Genomic DNA, 20,326 nt, shown 5'->3' with positions numbered 1-20,326 from the left:
ACAAGAATGTCCACCTCATTTTCCATTTCTTAATCCCCCAATTATCACCTTAAACTAATCCCCTCCATAAATACTCATCAACTAACTTCAGAAAGCGAGCGAAAAGCACATGGCATTGGCGGGGAGACCAACCTAATACGACAACGTACCATCACTCTATCCAATCCTACGACGTCGTTTAAACACTCCTTCCTAATCCTATCCCTACTATATAAATAAACACTCCACCACAAACCAGAAAAAACGAACTCCCCTCCAAATCCGAGCACCGGGATGCTGCCGGCGCCACCGCATTAACTACAATGTCGACCTCCAGCAAGCAGGCTCGCGACCTGAAGCACCGCGTGCTGACGTGCCTCGACAAGCTCTCCGACCGAGACACCCACGCCACCGTCGCCGCCGAGCTCGAGTCCATCGCCCGCAGCCTCCTCGCCGAATCCCTCCCATCCTTCATCTCCTCCATCTCCGCCACCGACGCCTCCGACAAGTCCCCCGTCCGCCTCCACTGCCTCCGCCTGTTTTCCGTCCTCGCCGCCCACCACGGCGGCGCCCTCTCCCCTCACCTCTCCAAAATCCTCTCCGCCGTCGCCCGCCGCCTCCGCGACCCGGACTCCTCCGTCCGCGCCGCCTGAGTCGCCTCCTCCCTCTCCTTAGCTTCCCACCTCGCATTCAGCTCTGTCGCGAAGCCATTCGTCGATGCCCTCTTCGCGGAGCAGGAGGGAAACGCCCAAAACGGCGCCGCATTGTGCCTCGCCGCGGTGATTGAGGGCTCCGGCAGCCCCGACGTGGGGAGCCTCCGCAAGCTGCTGCCGCGCCTTGAGAAGCTCGCGAAATGCGAGAGCTTCAAGGCGAAAGGCGCGATCTTGGCGCTCGTGGGGAGCCTTGTGGAGGTTGAGGGAGTGCTCAGCGGCGGCGGAGGGAGGAATGCGATGAGGAATCTGATCGGAAGTTTGGTGGAGTTCTTGAGCAGCGAGGATTGGGCGGCCAGGAAGGCCGTGGCGGAGTTGCTGACGAAGATGGCAGCGGTGGAGAGAGATGTTCTCTCTGAATATAAAGCTTCTTGCTTAAAGACTTTTGAAGCTAAGCGATTCGACAAGGTTTGGGTTTTCTCCGATTTAGATAATAAAAATTTGAAATTTTTGATCATGCCTTTAGTTTAATGTGTGTGTGAATTTGATCAGGTGAAGGCTGCGAGGGAGACGATGAATCAGATGGTGGAAGCTTGGAAGGAGATTCCTGATCTAACGGAGGAGGTTTCACCTAAAGGTATGATTTGATTTCTTCTAGATGTTGATATTTTCTGCTAGTTTGTCCCAATTCTTGATAGAAACGATTTTTCGCCTAAGACGTTGCTGCTGCTGCTCCTACTAGCTCTTCCGTCGCGTCGGTTTCTGGAGATAAGCAGGGTGGAGAGGAGGGGGGACGGTTTGAGAACCAGGAAATCAGACGGGCTCTGTTCGAAGAGAGCTACGAGAAGCAGAATCATAGGGTTGTAGTTAGTAATGAAACCGGAGATGTGTGTAGGAATCAGAGAGATTGTGAAGACCTGTCTCTGATCAGGAAGCAGTTTGTTCATATTGAAAATCAGCAGTCAAATTTGTTGGAAATTCTTCAGGTGCTCATATTTCTCTTGCTGAATGTACAACATTATCTATAGCTAGTGATGTACTGAGATTTGTTTTTTCTTGTGTAATACAGAGATTTACTGAGAGTTCACAGAGAGGTATTCATTCACTGGAGGCGCGTGTGCACGGTATAGAGCTTGCACTGGATGAGATCTCGTTTGATCTAGCCGTCTCCACTGGAAAGATGTCGACAAATACATCTTCTTGCTGTTCGTTGCCAGGTGCAGATTTCCTCAACTTGACAATGCGGAGAAAGACGCAAGCTCGGGCTCAAGCTTCTTCCCAGTTGCCCACCTCTTGTGGAACCCCACCATCGGTTGGGGCCACTGGCAGCGTTCTTGGCAAGAATGAAGATGGTTGCGGAGGGTTTCTGTTGCAGAACCGGAGGCATCCCCTCCGTGGTGGCCGTGGGGTCATAGTGATGAACCCACTGGCTGAAATCCCTCTTCAACAAGTTTCGGTGAAGGGTCATGCTTGATTGAGGAGAATCTTCAGACATCATTCTTTGTTCCCAACTATACATGTCTGAAAAGTTGACAACCTTAATATAGCGGTGGCTGGGAGTTCTGAGCTCTGTTTGTCTCCTTATCATCAATTTGTTGAGAGAAGAGATTAGGGTTAGACTGACGACGGTTGCTCCGGCAGCAGGTTGCTCCGGCAGCAGATGGCCGGAAAAGTTGTAGAGTGGATGCAAAATGTAATTCGTTTTCATATGTAGTGATAATAACTGTGTTGATTTAGGATGATGACTAACATACACCTCTTGAAATTATAATTTGGTAACTCAAAATAAATTTAAATGCCAAAAACACTATTGAATGCACACTGCAAATGGAAACACTGTTTTAGAATAGCTTTGGAAATATGCAACTAGAAATTCTTGGGAAACCAGATATAGCTTACTGTATGATTACAAGTTCTTGTCATCATCTCTCTTCCATGGTGTTGGATAATAGTATTATACACACCGATATCATGAAACACTTCGTCAGTGCCACCACTTCTTCTCAGACAAGGATAGAAGCTGCCAAATAGAATACAAGTAATAAGCATTGGCAAGATTGATCGACCGCAACAAGCAAAGAAAGAAAGCATAGGGTGACATGGCATTATACATTTAGAAGATGTTTAGTGTCTGATAAAAGAAACATTCTGATATAACTAGTCATATGAACCTTGCATTACTCCTAAAAACTTATAAACTCACAGATGGCTGCATTGTATTTACCTTTATATTTCATTTTTCAACTTACTTATAAGGGACAAGGCTACTTGCTCATTTCTTGAAATTTACTATCTTTACTTTCTCAGGCTAGAGTGCAAAGTCTTTAACTATTTCAGCCGTCATTGTTTGCTACACATATTTCATCTCAACCTGAAACTCAAGGGCCAGTGCTTGAAGCTTTGAGTAATAGCTTGAAGTGATAAGGCTTCATGAAGAAAATTGATTCTTGGAAAAGACTGGGTGACACAGAAATTTAAATTCTCAAATCTAAATAAGTAAAATTCTTACTGGAATATTTTCTGAGATACCTCACCAAATACTGCTCCATGTCCCACTCATTATAACCAAAAGACAGGTTGAGATTAACTTAGTGAACATAATGACTAAAGATCTCTGTTTTACTTCCATTAAGCGCTTTTCTATTAAGATGTTATCAGAGCATAACAGACAATATGAAATTTCACACCAACCAATATGGCAAACACAACATGTGAAATTATCAGTGACTAATTTTGATACTGTACATTTCCATTGTAATCAGAACTAGCATTATTGTACATGAAATATTTCAAAAACAGAATGCTCCACTATATTAAAGAGATCTAGCTATGGAAACTTCCATATGTATACGGTAATTAAGTGCAAAAAAATAGGGATTAGATTTATCAAAGTAACGAAATAGCACATATCAGAAAAAGAAGAGAACTAGGGTAGACAAAACACAAAGGAGCTGAATACATCATAGCAAACTCTATATCCCCAGAGCCAAGTGGATGCACAAACAGGAAACTAGCAATGTTCATAGGTAGTAAGAGGTTTTTATTCTCTAACCTGACGAGCAACTTGCGCCAATCGCCTACTGTCTCGGGATGACTCTGACAACAAGCTATCCTTGGAAGGCTGCTGGTTTTTAAGAGTACTTTTATTATCTTCGTTTCTCTTTTCCGTCTCAGGTGACACTGCCATTTCAGATCCACTCGGAGCTCCTCTCTTGCGCTTCCTTTGAAATGTGTATTTGATGATTCGTTCCCTTACGGGTTGGCTAGGGAGACCTGTAGTTCTGTCAGATGAAGTCCAGTTCAAACTGTTTGATGGAATATCATCATTTTCAACAATCCCTTTACCAACAGAAGGCAACAAGCTTTCCGCAAATCCAGTTTCCTCCCCTAACAACCCCATCTTTTCCTTCATTATTTCACATCCTTGGTCAATCCAATCCTTTTCAACTTCACTTGAGGAAAGCATTGGAGCAACTGTTGGAGGACTCTCACTAGAGTTAGCATCGCCTTTGACTGAATGAAGAATATGTCTTGATGAAAGTTCTGGCAATCGATCAGCTTTCTGGGGAGGATCACTCAGCTTCTTAGTCAAACATGTTACACTTTCTCTTTGCCTAGTAGCTCTCTTTCTTTTCCGACGAAAAGGTTGGAAAGTACTTAGCTTAACATCGGCCAAAAATTTGTTCTCAAGTTCACTCTGAGTTCTAGCCCCAATTGATGCTGCTTTGCTGGTGTATCCATCTTTTTCCCGCTCTTCGCTGCTGTTTTTGTCCTTTGGGCTATCAGTTTTCCCAGGACACAATTTCTTGCCCAAAAGATTCCTCTCACACGCATGGATTCTCTGCGTACAGCCATTTCTATATAGCCCAGGCTCTTTGCAGTTGTCTCTTAATCCTAGCAAATCCTGACTTCTAATATGTGAACTACGCATGCAATCTTTCTGGCTACAAAATCACTTAGAACATACATTTTTCTGTGTTGGGCTCAACATTGTGATTTCAGAAGCTACAGCAGATTCATCTAGAGAGTTTGGATGATGAAGTTTACTAGATTCATATGAGTAAATTGCAGTAGGCACCTCCCGTAAACTATCATTCTCAGGTTCATTTACATTCTGCAAATTGCTTTTCTTTAACCTTTCCACCTCAACCTGTACCGCTCCCAATTCACCCCTAAGATCTCTGACAATATCTTCAGCTTCCTGAAGCTGAGCTTCTAGTTCTTCAATCTTCTTCTGCTCATTCAGCGAAGCAGATTCTGCCTCACTATTCTGAAAAAGTGGTTGAAATATGAGTAGAATGATAGAAATAAGAGCACACTAGATGTAATTAGAGGTTAGGCTTCACTTGATAGCAAAATGAGAACACACTAGATGGCATAGCACCAAACACCCTTGAAATATTTGAGCCACTGAGGTAACAAAGAATCAAGAAAGAAAAAGAAGGAAATTTTAAGAAGCACAAGCAATGATCTTCTGAAGCTTACACGAAAATTAAGTTAAGGATAAAGAACAGGTAAACATCAAAAATCAATCCACAAAAAGATATGGGTGATGAAGTGTTACGGACGTCCTCCGTAACGAGGCCGGATGGCTAACTTCTCGGAGAGATAAGGTGATCGAACCTTCGACGTGCTCGAAGGAAAGGCCACGATTTGCGGTTCCACGGACGTTCTCCGTTGGGCAGCAAATATGGAACGATAATATTCTTGTTGCTCAAGACAAGTTTAGGGAAAATATGTAATTCATTGATTGATTGAATGATAACAAGCTCTGCTATTTATAATACTAGAATACTACTACCCTAACTTAATGAACAAGAAACAAATATCTAAACATATATGGGAAAGATATGGTGAATCACAATTAACTAAATAGAATAATATCCTATGAATATTCCCTAATAATATGTAGAGGATGATCGTATCAACTCCCCCACGGTTGAAATTCACCTTGTCCTCAAGGTGGAAACCACGAAGCAACAAAGAGAGTTAAAAGAAGAAGCATTGGTGATTTATCTCCTCCCGGATCAAATGTGCCTGGTCGCTGGAGTTGAGCAAATGCGGATCCGTTTCCTACCTCCTCCTTTATCTCTAACTCCCATTGTGTGCGATTAAGAAGATCACCACTTTTGACATCATCAAACACCACGTCAAATGTAAATTTCCTCCAATCAACGACATCTGTCATCTCCAATTCCTGATGTGGTGGAACAATAAAATCACCAATCTTCTCATCATATACCCCGACGAGCACTTGCCGAGGCATATTGTCGGTTTTGACGTTCACGACCTTTTCCAGGGACTCGTCGTTTGGAACATCAAGATTAGCGCCCCCGTTGTGAGCGGGGTTGTTGGAAACATCTTCAACTAGATTTTCGTCATCAATATTATCCTCAAATACGCAATTCAACCGGACGAGAAGGGCGGCTTGCTCCAATCTATAAATACGCAATTTCTCGTTGTAATCACTTACGGCAGCTGGTTGGGCCGGGCAAGGCGAACGAACCTTGAGACTGGAAATATTGGGAAGACCATGTTGCTTCCCTGAATCAATAAACTTGCTGGACTGTTGAGGCCGGTGCGTGGAGCCAGATCGTGGCGGGGCGACAGTAGGCAACGGTTCTGTGCGGTTATCCAACGATCGGTTGCACCGTGGTGGCTGGTATGTAGGCTGCGTGTACAGCACTTCCGGCGGGTGGTAAGTCGGCTGCCATTGCTGATATCCTGCGTGGAAGGTCCCCTGGCGGCGATAGTCGGGTGGGTCCCAACACGAGGGCTGATGGAGCTGCTCGGCGTGGCCGTTTTGAGGCTGCTGGTGTCGCCACGGATAGTGTTCAGAACTCTGGCTTTGACGGTTGTTTCCACGATCGTGCCAGCCCCCTTGATCCCAATTGTTATCAATGATTCGAGGTTGGGGTTGGTCATGAAAGCGCCCCCGATACCTCCTGTTAGGAATTTGTGGAGGATCTTGTCCATCCGAGAACAGGAGCGACGGTGGTTCTCGCCATGGTTGTCTTGCGCGGCAATGTTGGTCTCCATCGTTGGCCGTGAAATCATGTAGCCAATAAGGCGGCTCCCATGTACCTGCTCGCGATGAAAGCACCAGTTGTTACGGACGTCCTCCGTAACGAGGCCGGATGGCTAACTTCTCGGAGAGATAAGGTGATCGAACCTTCGACGTGCTCGAAGGAAAGGCCACGATTTGCGGTTCCACGGACGTTCTCCGTTGGGCAGCAAATATGGAACGATAATATTCTTGTTGCTCAAGACAAGTTTAGGGAAAATATGTAATTCATTGATTGATTGAATGATAACAAGCTCTGCTATTTATAATACTAGAATACTACTACCCTAACTTAATGAACAAGAAACAAATATCTAAACAAATATGGGAAAGATATGGTGAATCACAATTAACTAAATAGAATAATATCCTATGAATATTCCCTAATAATATGTAGAGGATGATCGTATCATGAAGCATCTCTAATCAGGAAATCACTCAAGAAACACATCAATTACACTCTAAACAAATATAAATTTCTTTTTAACCGATGTACAGATTTTCAAAACACATGAATAGCATAGAAAATCCACTAAATATTAAAAAATCAGATCAAATAGTTCACCCTAGCATCCATCATTTTCTTGAGGTGCAACAGCATCCGCAACGCCTCCTCTTTCGCCACCTTCAGCTCGTGCTGATACTGCACGGCCCTCTTCTCGGACGACATAACCTGAGCTGCTGCCTCCTTCGATATGTTTAATATTATATCAGCATACGCCTTCTGCAATCCTATCACTTTCTGCACACAAGTTACCAACCAAAGAAGACAACTTAATCCAAAAGAAAAAAAGATGATAGTTTCAACATATACACCTCAAAGGTACACTAAACCATTCCTAGATACCTACGGAAATTCATCAAAACTTAACTCCATTTTGAAATTTTAGATTAGAGCTATTGAATTAAATCCAAGTAAATGAAAAAAGACACAAGACAAGCTGAATCACTTCTAGTGAAAATTCAAGAATAACTTTTTCAAAGTTCAAACGTGAAATCAAAACTGCATTTCCTAAAATAACTAGAAAGTAGATGAACATTCAAAATTAAACGAAAAACACACCGAAATCGCCAAAAGAAAAAGCATGAAGATAAAGAAAATAAGCAAACACAAAAGGATCGAACTTCACAGCAATGAACAAACAAATGCAGGAGTAAAAAACGGTTAAGGGAATCAATTCGGTAGTTGGTGCGGCTATTTGAAAAAAAAAAAGTAGTAGCGCCGCCGCGGAGACGGCGGCGTTAGACACAGAATCGGCGGAAAAGATTACCTCTTTGTCGTCCATTCTCTTCGATTCCTAAAAAGATTGAGAAAAAAATAATTCGTTTTTTCTGAGGTTTTTCGGTCCGAAATAACCCGTTTCCTCAGTAGAGCTGTCTGTTAGGAACTGAATACTCCGATGAATGTGAAATCTCCAGTTTACCCCTCAGGGATCCGCTTGATAGTGGTTTCAGTTTTCGGCTCTATGGGCGCGAAGCAGTCGAGTGGGCCCTACTGGTGCGCTCGTCCGACGTGGCGGTGGCTGCCCTTGTCACTTGCCAGGTGGAACTGGCACGTGCGGTTATACTCCCTCCGTCCCGCACTACTCGCATATTTTCTTTTGGGCACGGAGATTAAGGAAGAAGTGATAGACAAAGTCAACAATTACGGCTGTAGGTATAAATTGTTACTAAAAATGAAAAGAGTGTAAATAACTTAGGACGCCCAGAAAGGAAATAAGTGCAAGTAGTGCGGGACGGAGGGAGTATTATACTCCCTCCATCACTCAAAAATATGCAATTTTTTCCTCTTTAGTCCATCCTACAAGAATATACACTTTTTAATTTTAGAAAATCTTTTTTCTATAAGAAGGTGAGACCAATTCTCCACTAACAATACTTTATTTACTTTTTCTCTTCACCTCTCTGTTACTTTATCAATTTTACATTAAAACTCGTGCCGATCCTAATAAATGTGATGTGATTTTTTAATTTTTTTGTTCAATTAATTGGTTAAATATCCATTTAGTCATACGCAATTACATGTTGAAATCAATCAATCCAACAACTTTAAGTATTAAAATAAATGATAAAATAGAAATGCAGTCGTATGATCATATAGTAACAGAATTGATAGTAGAATCACGTGATCAATGAGCCTTTGAATGCACGTTGGTCCGATGCCATGTTGTTTTAATATTTTATGAGACTATTGAATTAATATATGTTGTTTTGATTTGATGTGATTGGAAAATATATCCGCGTCTAAAAAATAAAAATGCTTGTTCAACTTTCTTCGAAACAAACACCGCTGAAAATTAAGTAAATCATCACAAAATTTGCATGGGATACGTTTGCCGAACACGATTTTCTTCAACAACTGAAATCAAACACTAGGCGCTGTAACGACTCTTGGGACTCCATTTCCCTCTCTCTTTCCCGCCGCCAATCGGCGTCTCCTCCTCCACGCGCCGTTTAGATCAGACCTTGCCTATCGACATAAAACCGTAGCAGCTGCCGCTGCTGATTCCCGTAATTGATACCGTGGAAGGCAACCCTCACATTGCCAGGTTTTTATCGGATTGTTATTATTTTTCGATCATTACGATCACCATCGACGTAAATGCGACTACTTGGATGCGTGATTTTACTCTCTCTCTCTCTCTCTCTCTCTCTCTCTCTCTCTCTCTTTCCTTTCTCAACCTTTCAAATAATCGTGGATAGGAATATATTGTTGGCATAAAATGGTACGGTTTTTTGTTCTATATATAAAGCAGGAGAAACGCAATAATTAACATCTAGAGCTGGATTATTTGGGGATAAAGTTTCATCATGTTCAATAGCTTTTATATCATTACCTATTCATCATTTAGATCGCCTTATTGTTGCTTTTGGATTGCAGCTCCTGTCAAGCGATCCGGACATAAATTTTGTACTCCATAAATTAGCCTTTTCTTTTGTTCCATTCTGTGTGCCAGTAATTAAAGTGGAACATTTGGAGTAATGCTCCATGTATGCCACATGATTGAAATTGGTTGCAGATTATGTTGTAGTATCTTTTGTGGCAGAATTTATTACGCTTTGCTAATCAAACTGTTAATATGAAACGATGGTTCTGTGGAAGTATAATGTTTAATTGTCTAGAAGCCTTGTGATGAAATTGCTACTTTTGGTGCAGAGTAGGAACTATGCCTCTCTGCATTAAGACACTTCAAATATCTTTTTTTCAAAATCCAAGCCTGCATCAATTCAAGGAATTGGAAAAATGCAGACCCCTGTGACAAAAGTTCACTATAAACGCAAGTGTTGCTTCAGTAAATTTACTCCTGTTTCTGTCATGTGCATCAACAAATCCTAAGTTTGGATTTTCCTGATGCAAAGCCTTTGTCTCCTAAAGTTTGCTGAGCAGTGGAAACAGAAACAGTTGATCCCACCAATCTTGGGCCTCTCTGTATGATATTTTTAACAGCCAATGGTGGAAGCGATACATGAGATTGCCATTTACATTCACCGATTTCACAACCTCGACTTGTTTCAGCAAGGGTAAGTATGCTATCCCCGGATTTTTTGTTCAATTTACTTGTTTGTTCATTTTTCAAGTTTATCTTGGCTACATGTGTTAATGACTTACTCACCCTTTTTTATACCCATGCGGTCCATTTTTATCTCTCTTCTACCATTCAATTAGATGGTATCAAATCAAGGTCACAATGAGATGGGAGGATGAAGATTATGGTTCTGTGGGTACTCCAGCAAGAGTTATTCAATATGAAGGTTCAATTGCTAGAAACTTATACAGTTAATGTATGATTTTGTTTCGGCCAACTTATGTTGTGCTACAATGCATCGACTTCCTTCCATATCTTGTACTGTGCCTTTTTTTTGTTTCTTCTCCAACATTATTCTTGTACACTGAATGAGAAACTTATCCTGCCTAACTTGCTCTGTCGTTTGTTTGGATGGAAATCAACATACCATGTATGTGTTGTTAAACTTCAACTCGCATCTTGCCATGACTGATTTACCGAGCAAATTTTTCCCTTTTAGATAGAGTTTAAGTCTTTTCTCCTGTTTAAATGTATGCAGTAATGCCCATGCTTTTGCAGTTTATTGCTGTAAGAGCAAGTGAAATTGATATTGTTTCTTTGTCCGAACAGCTCCTGATTTGGATTCTGATTATGTGCATGGAATATGGAGAATTGATGACGTAGACCACAGCTTCTCAACACACCCTTTTCGAATCAAATATGCAAAACAAGATGTTCCACTGTCAATGATGGTCATATTCAACTTATCACCTAGTACATTTGAGGTAATATTTTCATCATTTTGTGGGTGTTTTTAGAATAGGTGATGCATGTTTTTAGAATAAGGATTACTTGCAGTCGGAGTATATCTTTTTGGTTGTTTTCTAGTTTTGGTTTAAATTTCACTTATTTTGTTTGTGTCAAATTCTATCCCCTTAAGTGATTGAATTTATTTGCACTCGTTTCGAATTAGTTAGAAGTTGAGTTTGGATATAATTCTATCCCCTTAGGGAATGTTTGGTTTAAAAGATTATATCTCAGGATTAAATATGTATGTATTATGTTTAGTTCATGATAATCATATGATAATGAGTTATGAAAACCTAACGGCGCCTAAGGGATTGGGTTTATCTTTTCGTTACCAATTAGTGATAGGATTTTTTTGTTGCCTATATATAAGCCTTATTATTAGTTTTAGTGGTAGCTTTTTTTTGAAGAATTTAATAAACGAGATTCAGAAACTTGAGTTTCTCTATCATAGGCTTACTATAATTTCTGGGAATAAGAAAATAACGGTATTTGTGGAAGCTTATTTAACTTTAGTAAAAGATGCCAGTAGTTGTTGTGTCTTGGAGGAGATTTAAAACGCTTATTGAATGTGAACACATTTCAGTCGCTGCCCTTTGCTGGAATAGCTTGAAGAATACATGTGAAATAATTTTTCATTTATTATTTTACTTGCTTTTATGCAACACTATTTTCTTATGTCAATATAACCCACATCTATGTTACTAGGTTCCATGCACATCAGCTGTTATTCTGACTTTCGAGCTGTTGTACAGTCCAGTGTTGGAGAGCAGGTTAGCAGACATAATTTGTGTTTTTAGTATTCAAACCATGAAGGACCTGGAATATGTATCATTTTCTGGGTGTTTGTAGGGATTATCTTGAAGATTCTCTGGATTATACTGCTGCAGTGCATGAATTTAGGCTCCCCCCTAAAGCTCTTTTTGGGTTGCATGTCTATTGCCCTGTTCATTTTGACGCTTTTCATGCTGTGTTAGTTGATGTTACTGTGCACGTGAGCCTGCTGAAAAGGGATTGCACTTCCTCACTGAAGGTACCCAGGTTTGTTGGAATATCCATTTTCTTTGAATACGGCATGTCCTTTTATTGGTTAGAAGACCATATTGTTTCTAGCAAAAAAGTTGGTATCAGTGAATGTACCAGGCACCCAGGTGACTTGGTGTGAACAAGATATTAGGAATAATTGTCTGCATATCTTTTAATTTCCGAGTTGTTTTGGATTAAGTTTCTCAAAACTTCTCCCCATTGGCGAAGTAAAATACACAAAATGCAGGGGAGAGAAAGGCCGAAGGCAATTCATCGTATGAGGCAATTCGTTCTTTAACTAAGGCAAATTGGAATCTCCATATACAATCATGCAGGCAATTAGGAAAAGTTTTGAAACCAAAGAATTAATCCTATCATGACCCTATAATTATTCTCTGCAAAACTGCATTAGGAAAGTCATTCTTGCTAATCTGCCCCTAATGTAGTTGCCACTCCACCAATTGTAATTTTATCTCAAATCTTTATACTATATTCTTACAGTCTGCCACAAAACGTATTATTTTGTCTGTGTATTCGTTATCATTGTTATTGTTATGACTACATCACCATCACCATACCATCATTAATCTTTTTGGTCTAGGACCAGGTTAGCTATAAGATACCTTATTTAATACTAGTGTACACAAATAAGTACGAAAAAACAAGGAAGGATTGCCCTCTAGCAACAACTATGGATTAGTTATGAGATTTTGATATTATTAATTTATTTTTGGATTACTGTGATACGGATTATGGAAAAGAGATAATAGCCCACAAATCTAGTTGAGTGGTTAGTTTGTTCAGCTAACTAATGGAGAAGATATGGGAGAAGAAATAGGCAATCTTGTTAAGTTGTTTTTTCAGTTTCATGATTAGTTTTGCTGCATTAAATCATTTATAAATAGTGAGATTCTTGGTAGATTGGGGGAAGCTTGGAAAGTATCAGTTTAGGACGAGTTATCTCGTAGGCCTCTGCGGAGGATTATCTTGGGCCACTTCGGAGGATTTCTTTTATCATTTGTTACTTCCATTCTTGTTCATTTCCTTCTATTTTAATAATATCAGCCAAAGTGTGAGTTAGATATTCTGTCAAGCTCTCTTCATGATTGGTTAATTGAGTGACAGCCTTTACTCCTATCAATTTGGTGCGGTGAACGTGGACGATGGTTAATTCTCGGACAGAAGCCACTCTTGCTGTGGTTGGATTGGAGAAGGCTATATTGCAGATGCAAAAGACGACAGATCGAATCAAAGCTTTGAGTTCTCAGATTGAGGATTTCATGTTGGAGTTTCGAGAGTCTTTTGTGTCTCCAACGATGACGTTTCCAAAGTTTGATGGATCTAAGGCTCTTGCCTGGCTTGCACGGGCAAACCAATATTTCCTCATCAACAAGACACCTTTGGATACACGTGTCGACGTAGCCATCAGCGCCATATCCGGACCAGCAATACCCTGGTTACAATTGCTCCTCATGCGTTGTTCTTCGTTGTCGTGGGACAAATTCGCACAAGAGTTGTTGCGCCGTTTTGGTGATTCAGAAGGATGGAAACCCAAGAGTGTTGCTGTTCGCAAGGAGATACCAACTATTACCACATCAGCAATCCACACTGATATTGATACTAAAGAGATCAATAGCATGCCCCTGCCCTTGCCAGTGCAACTGCCCATTCCACCTCCAGTTTTGGTGCCTCTACCATCTCCTACCAGTCCACCTTCACCAGCAATTCCACCTACACTATCAACGGTGACAGCACCGCTGTTGTCCACCTCCAGCCCTGATATTCTGCAGTTTCAACCTCCTTTCTTGACTCCGCTGCAGCGTTTAGTTTTTGCGGCTACTGCTGACCATACCAAACTCATGGTTTCATCGACTCCACTGACAACAGCCATGATGACAGCACCTCTGTTGTCTGCCAACCCCGATAAATTGCAGATTCAGTTTCCGTTCTCCCTGCTGCGATGTCTAGTTTCCGCTGCCCACAAGTCCACGCCTATGGCGGTTTCCTTTCCGGGGTCTCTATTCTCATCAGCAGGCAACCCATTCTCCTATCTGGATAGGCCGCAACTCCTTCATATAGTTGGCCATCTTCTATGGTTCAATGCTCTGGCTACTACCCGAAAGCATGAGTTTGAACCTCCACCGGACAAAGTACTTGGTTTCCATTTTGACCTCCGCCTTGAGGGCAAGGCTGTTTTGAGGGTGAGGCAGTTGATACGGATAATGGAAGAGAGATAATAGCCCACAAATCTAGTTGAGTGGTTAGTTTGTTCAGCTAACTAATGGAGAAGATATGGGAGAAGAAATAGGCAATCTTGTTAAGTTGTTTTTTCAGTTTCATGATTAGTTTTGCTGCATTAAATCATTTATAAATAGTGAGATTCTTGGTAGATTGGGGGAAGCTTGGAAAGTATCAGTTTAGGACGAGTTATCTCGTAGGCCTCTGCGGAGGATTATCTTGGGCCTCTTCGGAGGATTTCTTTTATCATTTGTTACTTCCGTTCTTGTTCATTTCCTTCTATTTTAATAATATCAGCCAAAGTGTGAGTTAGATATTCTGTCAAGCTCTCTTCATGATTGGTTAATTGAGTGACAGCCTTTACTCCTATCATACTGTTTTTCAAATCGAAAACTCTTTCTCATACTCTAGTTGTTGCTAAACAAGTTTTAGGATTACAAATGTTATTTTCTTTTTTCAGTGATCCCACTGCTATCAAAGATGACATCAGGGAGTATGACAATTCAAAGCAAGTAAGTTTTAGACTGCCCTTGATCCCATGTTTAATGTTGGCACACTTTCACTCTCTTCTATTATCATTGTTTTGTTTCTTTTCAACCCAACTATACTGTAAGACTCCTTTTATGCTAGCATCTTCATAAATTTGTCATGCTATCATGTAGAAGCAGGCTATCATTAGGCATAAATATGTTGCTTTTCCTGGCATCGGGTTAATAAGTTAGTAACGAGTATGCTGTTTTCATGGATTATCTATCCAGATCTTTGATATCAGCTCTTTACTCAATGCTTTAAGCTATAATTTCGGGTAAATTTTTCCTATACAAGAATGCTTTTGATGATAGCTGGTGATGCTATATAGAACCTTTATGGAAAAATTTGAGGTGCTAATATTCCGTGATATACAACATTAATGCTATAGCACTTCAATCTGCAGTTGCTTTATATGCCAATACCATATCTGCTGCATATAATAATCATAGATAAAATTCTGGTTAGTTTTTGTTCTTGTGACGTTCTTGTTAGTTTTTGTTATTTGTTCTGAACAGGTGATGCTTATACATGCACTATCATGTTCTAGTAGCATACTATTGGAAGATTTAAAAATGCTCGGCCAGGCCATCAATAAACCAATTGATATGGAAGATATCACTTCTCGTGAAATTTTTGCTTCCACACAAGGATCGGATCAGGAAATTACTGATGATGAAGTTTCAGGACAAATTTCAAGAAAAATCAGAAACTTCTCTGAGGTTTTTTTCAGTGATTAAAGGCTAACAAATATTTTTCTACACTTGATTTTTTACTTCGTCCATCTCAAAGTACTTATTTGTCTACATTTAGAACCTTCATAACCAGTGTTCCATTCCTTGAACAGAGACTAAATGGTGAAGATGATTTTTATAATGACAAAAGTTTTCAGCTATCTGAAGTTAAATTACTTGAGTTAATTGATCTTCTATGCGATCAAGTTTCGTACTTATGGAGCATATTTCTGAAATTTCACAGGTCAGTTTTGGCATTTCTTCTTACATATGGAACTATTTGTTTCTAACTCTACCTATGCGAAACTGCATCCAATTCCTCTTCACAACGTTTAGGCTTCAATTTACTATTATCTTTTATGTGCATCACCTGGACCCTCTAATGTATTAGCCTATTATTTCATAAAGCTATGCTCTTTACTTTTCCAGGGCTAACAAAAGGATGATTCTTGAGTATCTTCGCAGCCAGTGGGTTATCGACAGGAAATCTGAATGGTCAATGTGGATAGTTCACACTAAGGTTAAGATGCCCGAACAATATATAGGCTGTTGGGTTGACGAGTCTTTGTACCATCCTGTGCATGGTAGACCTGCCATTCCACAGAAGATAACTGGTGATGTAATTATGCCATCCCTTTTACCCATTGCATGATATTTTTGCCCCATAAGCTAGAGGAGGCAGTTTTACTTTTCTGTTTTGGTATATACACACACATACTCCATCCGTCCAAAAAAAATTGTCACTTTTTTGCCATTTTCGTCCATCCACCAAAAATATTCTCCATTTATAGTAACTAACTTTATGGTGGACCAATTCTCCGCTCACTTTATTCACCTCACAATACATATTTTAATTATTACTATTATTACCTTTACGATGTGACTCATTCTCCACTATAATACTCCCCGCCACTTTTTTATTAAAACTCGTACTGCAATCAATGGTGACTATTTTTTTGTGGATGAAGGAAGTTTATATACATATATATTTTTTTGTGCTGTGTGCAGCCTGCACAGACTGCTGCCAATCAAGCAGGGCTTCTTAGGCAGAGTATTGCAACGCTGATGGTCAGTCCTATCTAATAGTGTTATTTAGTCTTGTTCTACTGGTTGAATATTGAACATGCAAGCATTGCTTCAGTGCAGATTGAGAACAGGTCTATTCAAGACATGAATATATTTGGAGATCCATCACACGTCCCTATTGTAGTTGTAGAAGACGCTGTCAATGCACCTATACGTGCAATGCATAGAAACTCTTACATCAGCCGAGTAGACCAGAATGAAAAGAACGGTTTCTTTCCTAGGTTTGGCCTTGACCCAGAAAACGCATTAGTCAGCACTCGCCCAGATGGTCGTAGCCTGAGGATTGTAATTTTTGTCCATGGATTCCAGGCACGTACTAAGCTACCAATTATGAACTAGTACATGCTACTTAGCATATTATTCTCCCATAAACAAGAAACTGTTGCCACTTCACTTTTGTCCCCTTCGACATATGTTTATTGTTTCATGTGTGCCATAAATACCATTATATTGAAAGCTCTCTTTATATGGGTAGGGACACCATCTGGACTTACGTCTTATTCGCAATCAATGGCTTTTGATAGACCCGAAGGTGGAATTTCTTATGTCAGAAGTTAATGAGGAGAAAACATCTGGAGATTTTAGAGAAATGGGGCAGAGGCTAGCCAAAGAAGTTGTATCATTTGTAAAGAAGAAAATGGATAAAATGACTAGATCAGGTGTCTTGGGGACAATTAAAATCAGCTTTGTCGGACATTCGATTGGAAACATAATCTTGAGAACTGCACTAACTGGTTGACACTTGAAACTTTACTATTGCTTATCGTCTATTCTTCACATTTCTTACTGTTATTGTACACTCTGCCAGATAGCATTATGGAACCATATCTGGGATACTTGCACACATATCTCTCTGTCTCTGGCCCACATCTTGGCTATCTTTACTCCTCAAACTCGTTATTTAATGGGGGTTTGTGGCTCATGAAGAAACTCAAGGGCACACCATGTATCCACCAGCTCACTTTTACTGATGATAATGATCTTGAAAATACGTTCTTGTACAAACTATGCAAGGTGCCAGTTCAACTCTTACTTCCTGTTTGGTGTATCCTTACTGCTTTATCATCCAAGGGAAATTAGATATCTAAAATTCCTGTGCTTTACGTGGGACATTTAATGTCCAGTCAGTAAATGATGATGCTTAAAAGTCTAGTTTAGGTTGCACTAAGTTATAGTTGCCTGACCGTTACAGCTTTTCAGATTCTAGTCCTACCTTGACTGGAAACTTCACAAGCTCCAGCACGCCATTTTAGTGTTGTGTTATTTATGCATGTGGCTGAATCTTGAGTATAAACTTCACAATATGTTAATGGCAGAACTTTACATTGATTTTGATTTAAGCTGGTTTTTGTTTCTAGTAATGTCTTAAAGAAATTATTTTATGCATCAAAAGCTCATTCTTTTTTTGTGTTCTCATAATTCTTTTACCTTGATTTCAGCAAAGGACATTTGAGAATTTCAGGAATGTCATTCTGTTGTCTTCACCTCAGGTAGTTTTCCTACTCCCGCAGATTTACAAATGGATTCCTGGTTTCCTCATTATTTCATGCATCGGTGTTCACAAATGTTTAGTTAACGCCTTCAGTTACATTTTCATTGCAAATCTGTGTAGTGCTGGATTATAGAATTTGTGCCACGTTTCACAGGATGGCTACGTTCCATACCATTCTGCTAGAATAGAGATGTGCCCGGCATCTTCAGGAGACAAGTCGAAAAAGGGGAAGGTTTTCTTGGAGATGCTAAACGAGTGCTTAGACCAAATACGAGCAAAGTCCTCGGAGGCTCGGGTGTTCATGCGCTGCGATGTGAACTTCAACCTTTCTTCCCAAGGGAAGAGCATCGACACTATGATTGGCCGTGCTGCTCATATTGAGTTCCTGGATTCCGACATCTTTGCCAAGTTTATAATGTGGTCTTTCCCAGAATTGTTTCGCTGATGAGCAGGTTATCGTTGTCTTGTCTCCATCTCTCTCAATGCTTTCCTCGAGCTTCAACTACCAGTGCAGTCATTTTAAGTTCCTTCCTGTGGCGATTGTAACTCGTTGTTCTTGTTGTTGGAAGTTTGAGAGATATGATTGAGTCAGAATATACTTTTTCTACTTTTGGAAATATTAAATGTATTTTAAAGTTGATCTACAAATATAGTACTAAAAGTTACCTGTCATCAATCTTGTTTCTCTTTCCCCCCCCCCCCCCCCTCTCTACTCAAACTGTTACAGAGACAGCTTCTCTGTGCTCGCTCGGAATGATGAAATTGGCCCTCTCCTACCACCAAATTCTCTTCCGCTGTGTGGAAGCATCGCGTGCTGTCTTGTTCAAAAACAAGCTCTCACTCTCCGATTTCTCACATGTGTTCAAGGAATTCTCTCAGTGCGGCGATTGGCAGCGCTCTCTCTGCTTCTTCAAGTTTATGCAGCGCCAGATTTGGTCTAAGCCTATGAACACATTTACTCTATAACTATCAATTCTAGGCTGCGAAAGGACTTTAGGATAAGTCCGCGGACATTTTCGACAAAATGGTGGCGCATTCAGTTCCCAGGACTGTGCTTATGGTCGAAATGGACATTATGAGGTTGCTCTGGAATTGCTAGACAGAATGAAGAAGGATGTGATTGTGCCAAATATTCTGTACTATAATACTGTGATAAATGCGTGTGCTCGAGGAGGCTACTCGTGGGAGAGATTCAGTAGGATTTGGAGAGTTTTAACAAGTTGGGAAGTTGGAGAAGGTCTCCGTGCTTCTTCAAGAGATGGAATTTGCGGGAGATAAATGAGTTATGACGTGGTGCATGCGGAATCAGGGAAGACATAGGAGGCTATCGATGTTTTTAGGCAAATGCAGGGTGCAGGGACCTATAGCATCTTGTAAAATTTGTGTGGGAAACATGGGATGTAGGATGAGATGAGGGAGCTTTTTCTTGAAATGAAGATGAGTAATACTGAGCTGGATGCAGACGCGTAAAATATACTCCACTTATTGAGGTGTTTGGTGAAGGAGGTTATTTGAGGTTGTGACAGTGTGTCGTGATGTGATGGAAGAGAATGTAGAGCCGAATATGGAGCCTTGATGATTTACGGTTTTGGTAAAGATGCAAATGGTAGAATATGCATTCGACAAACTGAAATCTGAGGGGTGTGGTTCTGTAACACAAATGTAGAAGCAGGGGCAAAAGAAAAGGGGTTCAAGAGTGCTTGGTGAAGCTACAAAGAGGGGCGGGGCATGTATCGTAAAAACAAACTTGTATAGTCCGTGGATGTTCCTTTCTCCGTATTATGAGATTTAGAAACATCATTCATGTGGTGTTTCCCATAACGGATTAATTGTTATTGTCGGAGAAACCAAGAAACCAAGAACCAGCAGCAGCTATCACAATGCACAATTCTATTGGTACGACACTTGTCTTTGAATCAGTAAATTAGAGTTTACCTTACTTAATGTGCATAGTGTTAGTGCGTGTTCATGTATAACTTTTTTACAAAAATGAATTCAACTAATAGTTGATCGCATCTCGTTTTCTAAGTGCCATTTGTCTCTTTTGAATGGACAGCAATTGTGGGTCGCCTTGCAAAAAATGGCATCTCTAACTCCAGCACCGCTTGAGGACGGTCACGGGGTCCGGCCCGGGCACGCATTAGGTGGTTCGGGACGGGACGCAACGCGGCCCGGCCCAGGGTTATTTCGTGTTCAGGCCGGGCCGCAACTCAATT

General features: G+C 40.7%; 2 protein-coding genes and 1 pseudogene across 3 annotated transcripts; 2 read left to right on the top strand and 1 right to left on the bottom strand.

The window, feature by feature from the left end:
* Positions 1-129: 129 nt before the first annotated feature.
* Positions 130-2,365, top strand: LOC121764559 (annotated as a pseudogene).
* A 103-nt stretch (positions 2,366-2,468) lies between these two features.
* LOC121764560 lies at positions 2,469-8,057 on the bottom strand. Its single transcript, XM_042160565.1, has 4 exons — positions 7,965-8,057; positions 7,259-7,435; positions 3,682-4,899; positions 2,469-2,649 (listed from the first exon to the last, which is right to left on the bottom strand). The coding sequence occupies exons 1-3, from the start codon at positions 7,977-7,979 to the stop codon at positions 4,582-4,584; spliced, it is 510 nt and encodes a 169-aa protein (XP_042016499.1). The 5' UTR covers positions 7,980-8,057; the 3' UTR covers positions 2,469-2,649; positions 3,682-4,581.
* Positions 8,058-9,016: 959 nt separating this feature from the next.
* Positions 9,017-18,786, top strand: LOC121765053 (protein FAM135B-like). 2 transcript variants are annotated; one of them, XM_042161095.1, is made up of 16 exons: positions 9,017-9,242; positions 9,851-10,215; positions 10,361-10,446; positions 10,830-10,984; positions 11,715-11,779; positions 11,859-12,047; positions 14,731-14,782; positions 15,317-15,520; positions 15,646-15,776; positions 15,962-16,151; positions 16,541-16,600; positions 16,679-16,927; positions 17,094-17,352; positions 17,427-17,632; positions 18,058-18,108; positions 18,265-18,786. In XM_042161095.1, exons 2-16 carry the CDS (start codon positions 10,145-10,147, stop codon positions 18,553-18,555), a joined length of 2,259 nt encoding a protein of 752 aa, XP_042017029.1. In that variant the 5' UTR covers positions 9,017-9,242; positions 9,851-10,144; the 3' UTR covers positions 18,556-18,786. The 2 variants fall into 2 exon arrangements, with proteins under 2 accessions (XP_042017029.1, XP_042017030.1); XM_042161096.1 differs by lacking the exons at positions 9,017-9,242; positions 9,851-10,215 and having other exon boundaries at positions 10,441-10,476.
* Positions 18,787-20,326: the final 1,540 nt, after the last annotated feature.

Source organism: Salvia splendens, chromosome 14 (genome assembly GCF_004379255.2).
Source record: "Salvia splendens isolate huo1 chromosome 14, SspV2, whole genome shotgun sequence".
Classification (NCBI taxonomy): Eukaryota; Viridiplantae; Streptophyta; class Magnoliopsida; order Lamiales; family Lamiaceae; genus Salvia; species Salvia splendens.
The sequence above is the reverse complement of the archived record's forward strand: the minus strand, read 5'-3'. Positions and strand labels throughout refer to the sequence as shown.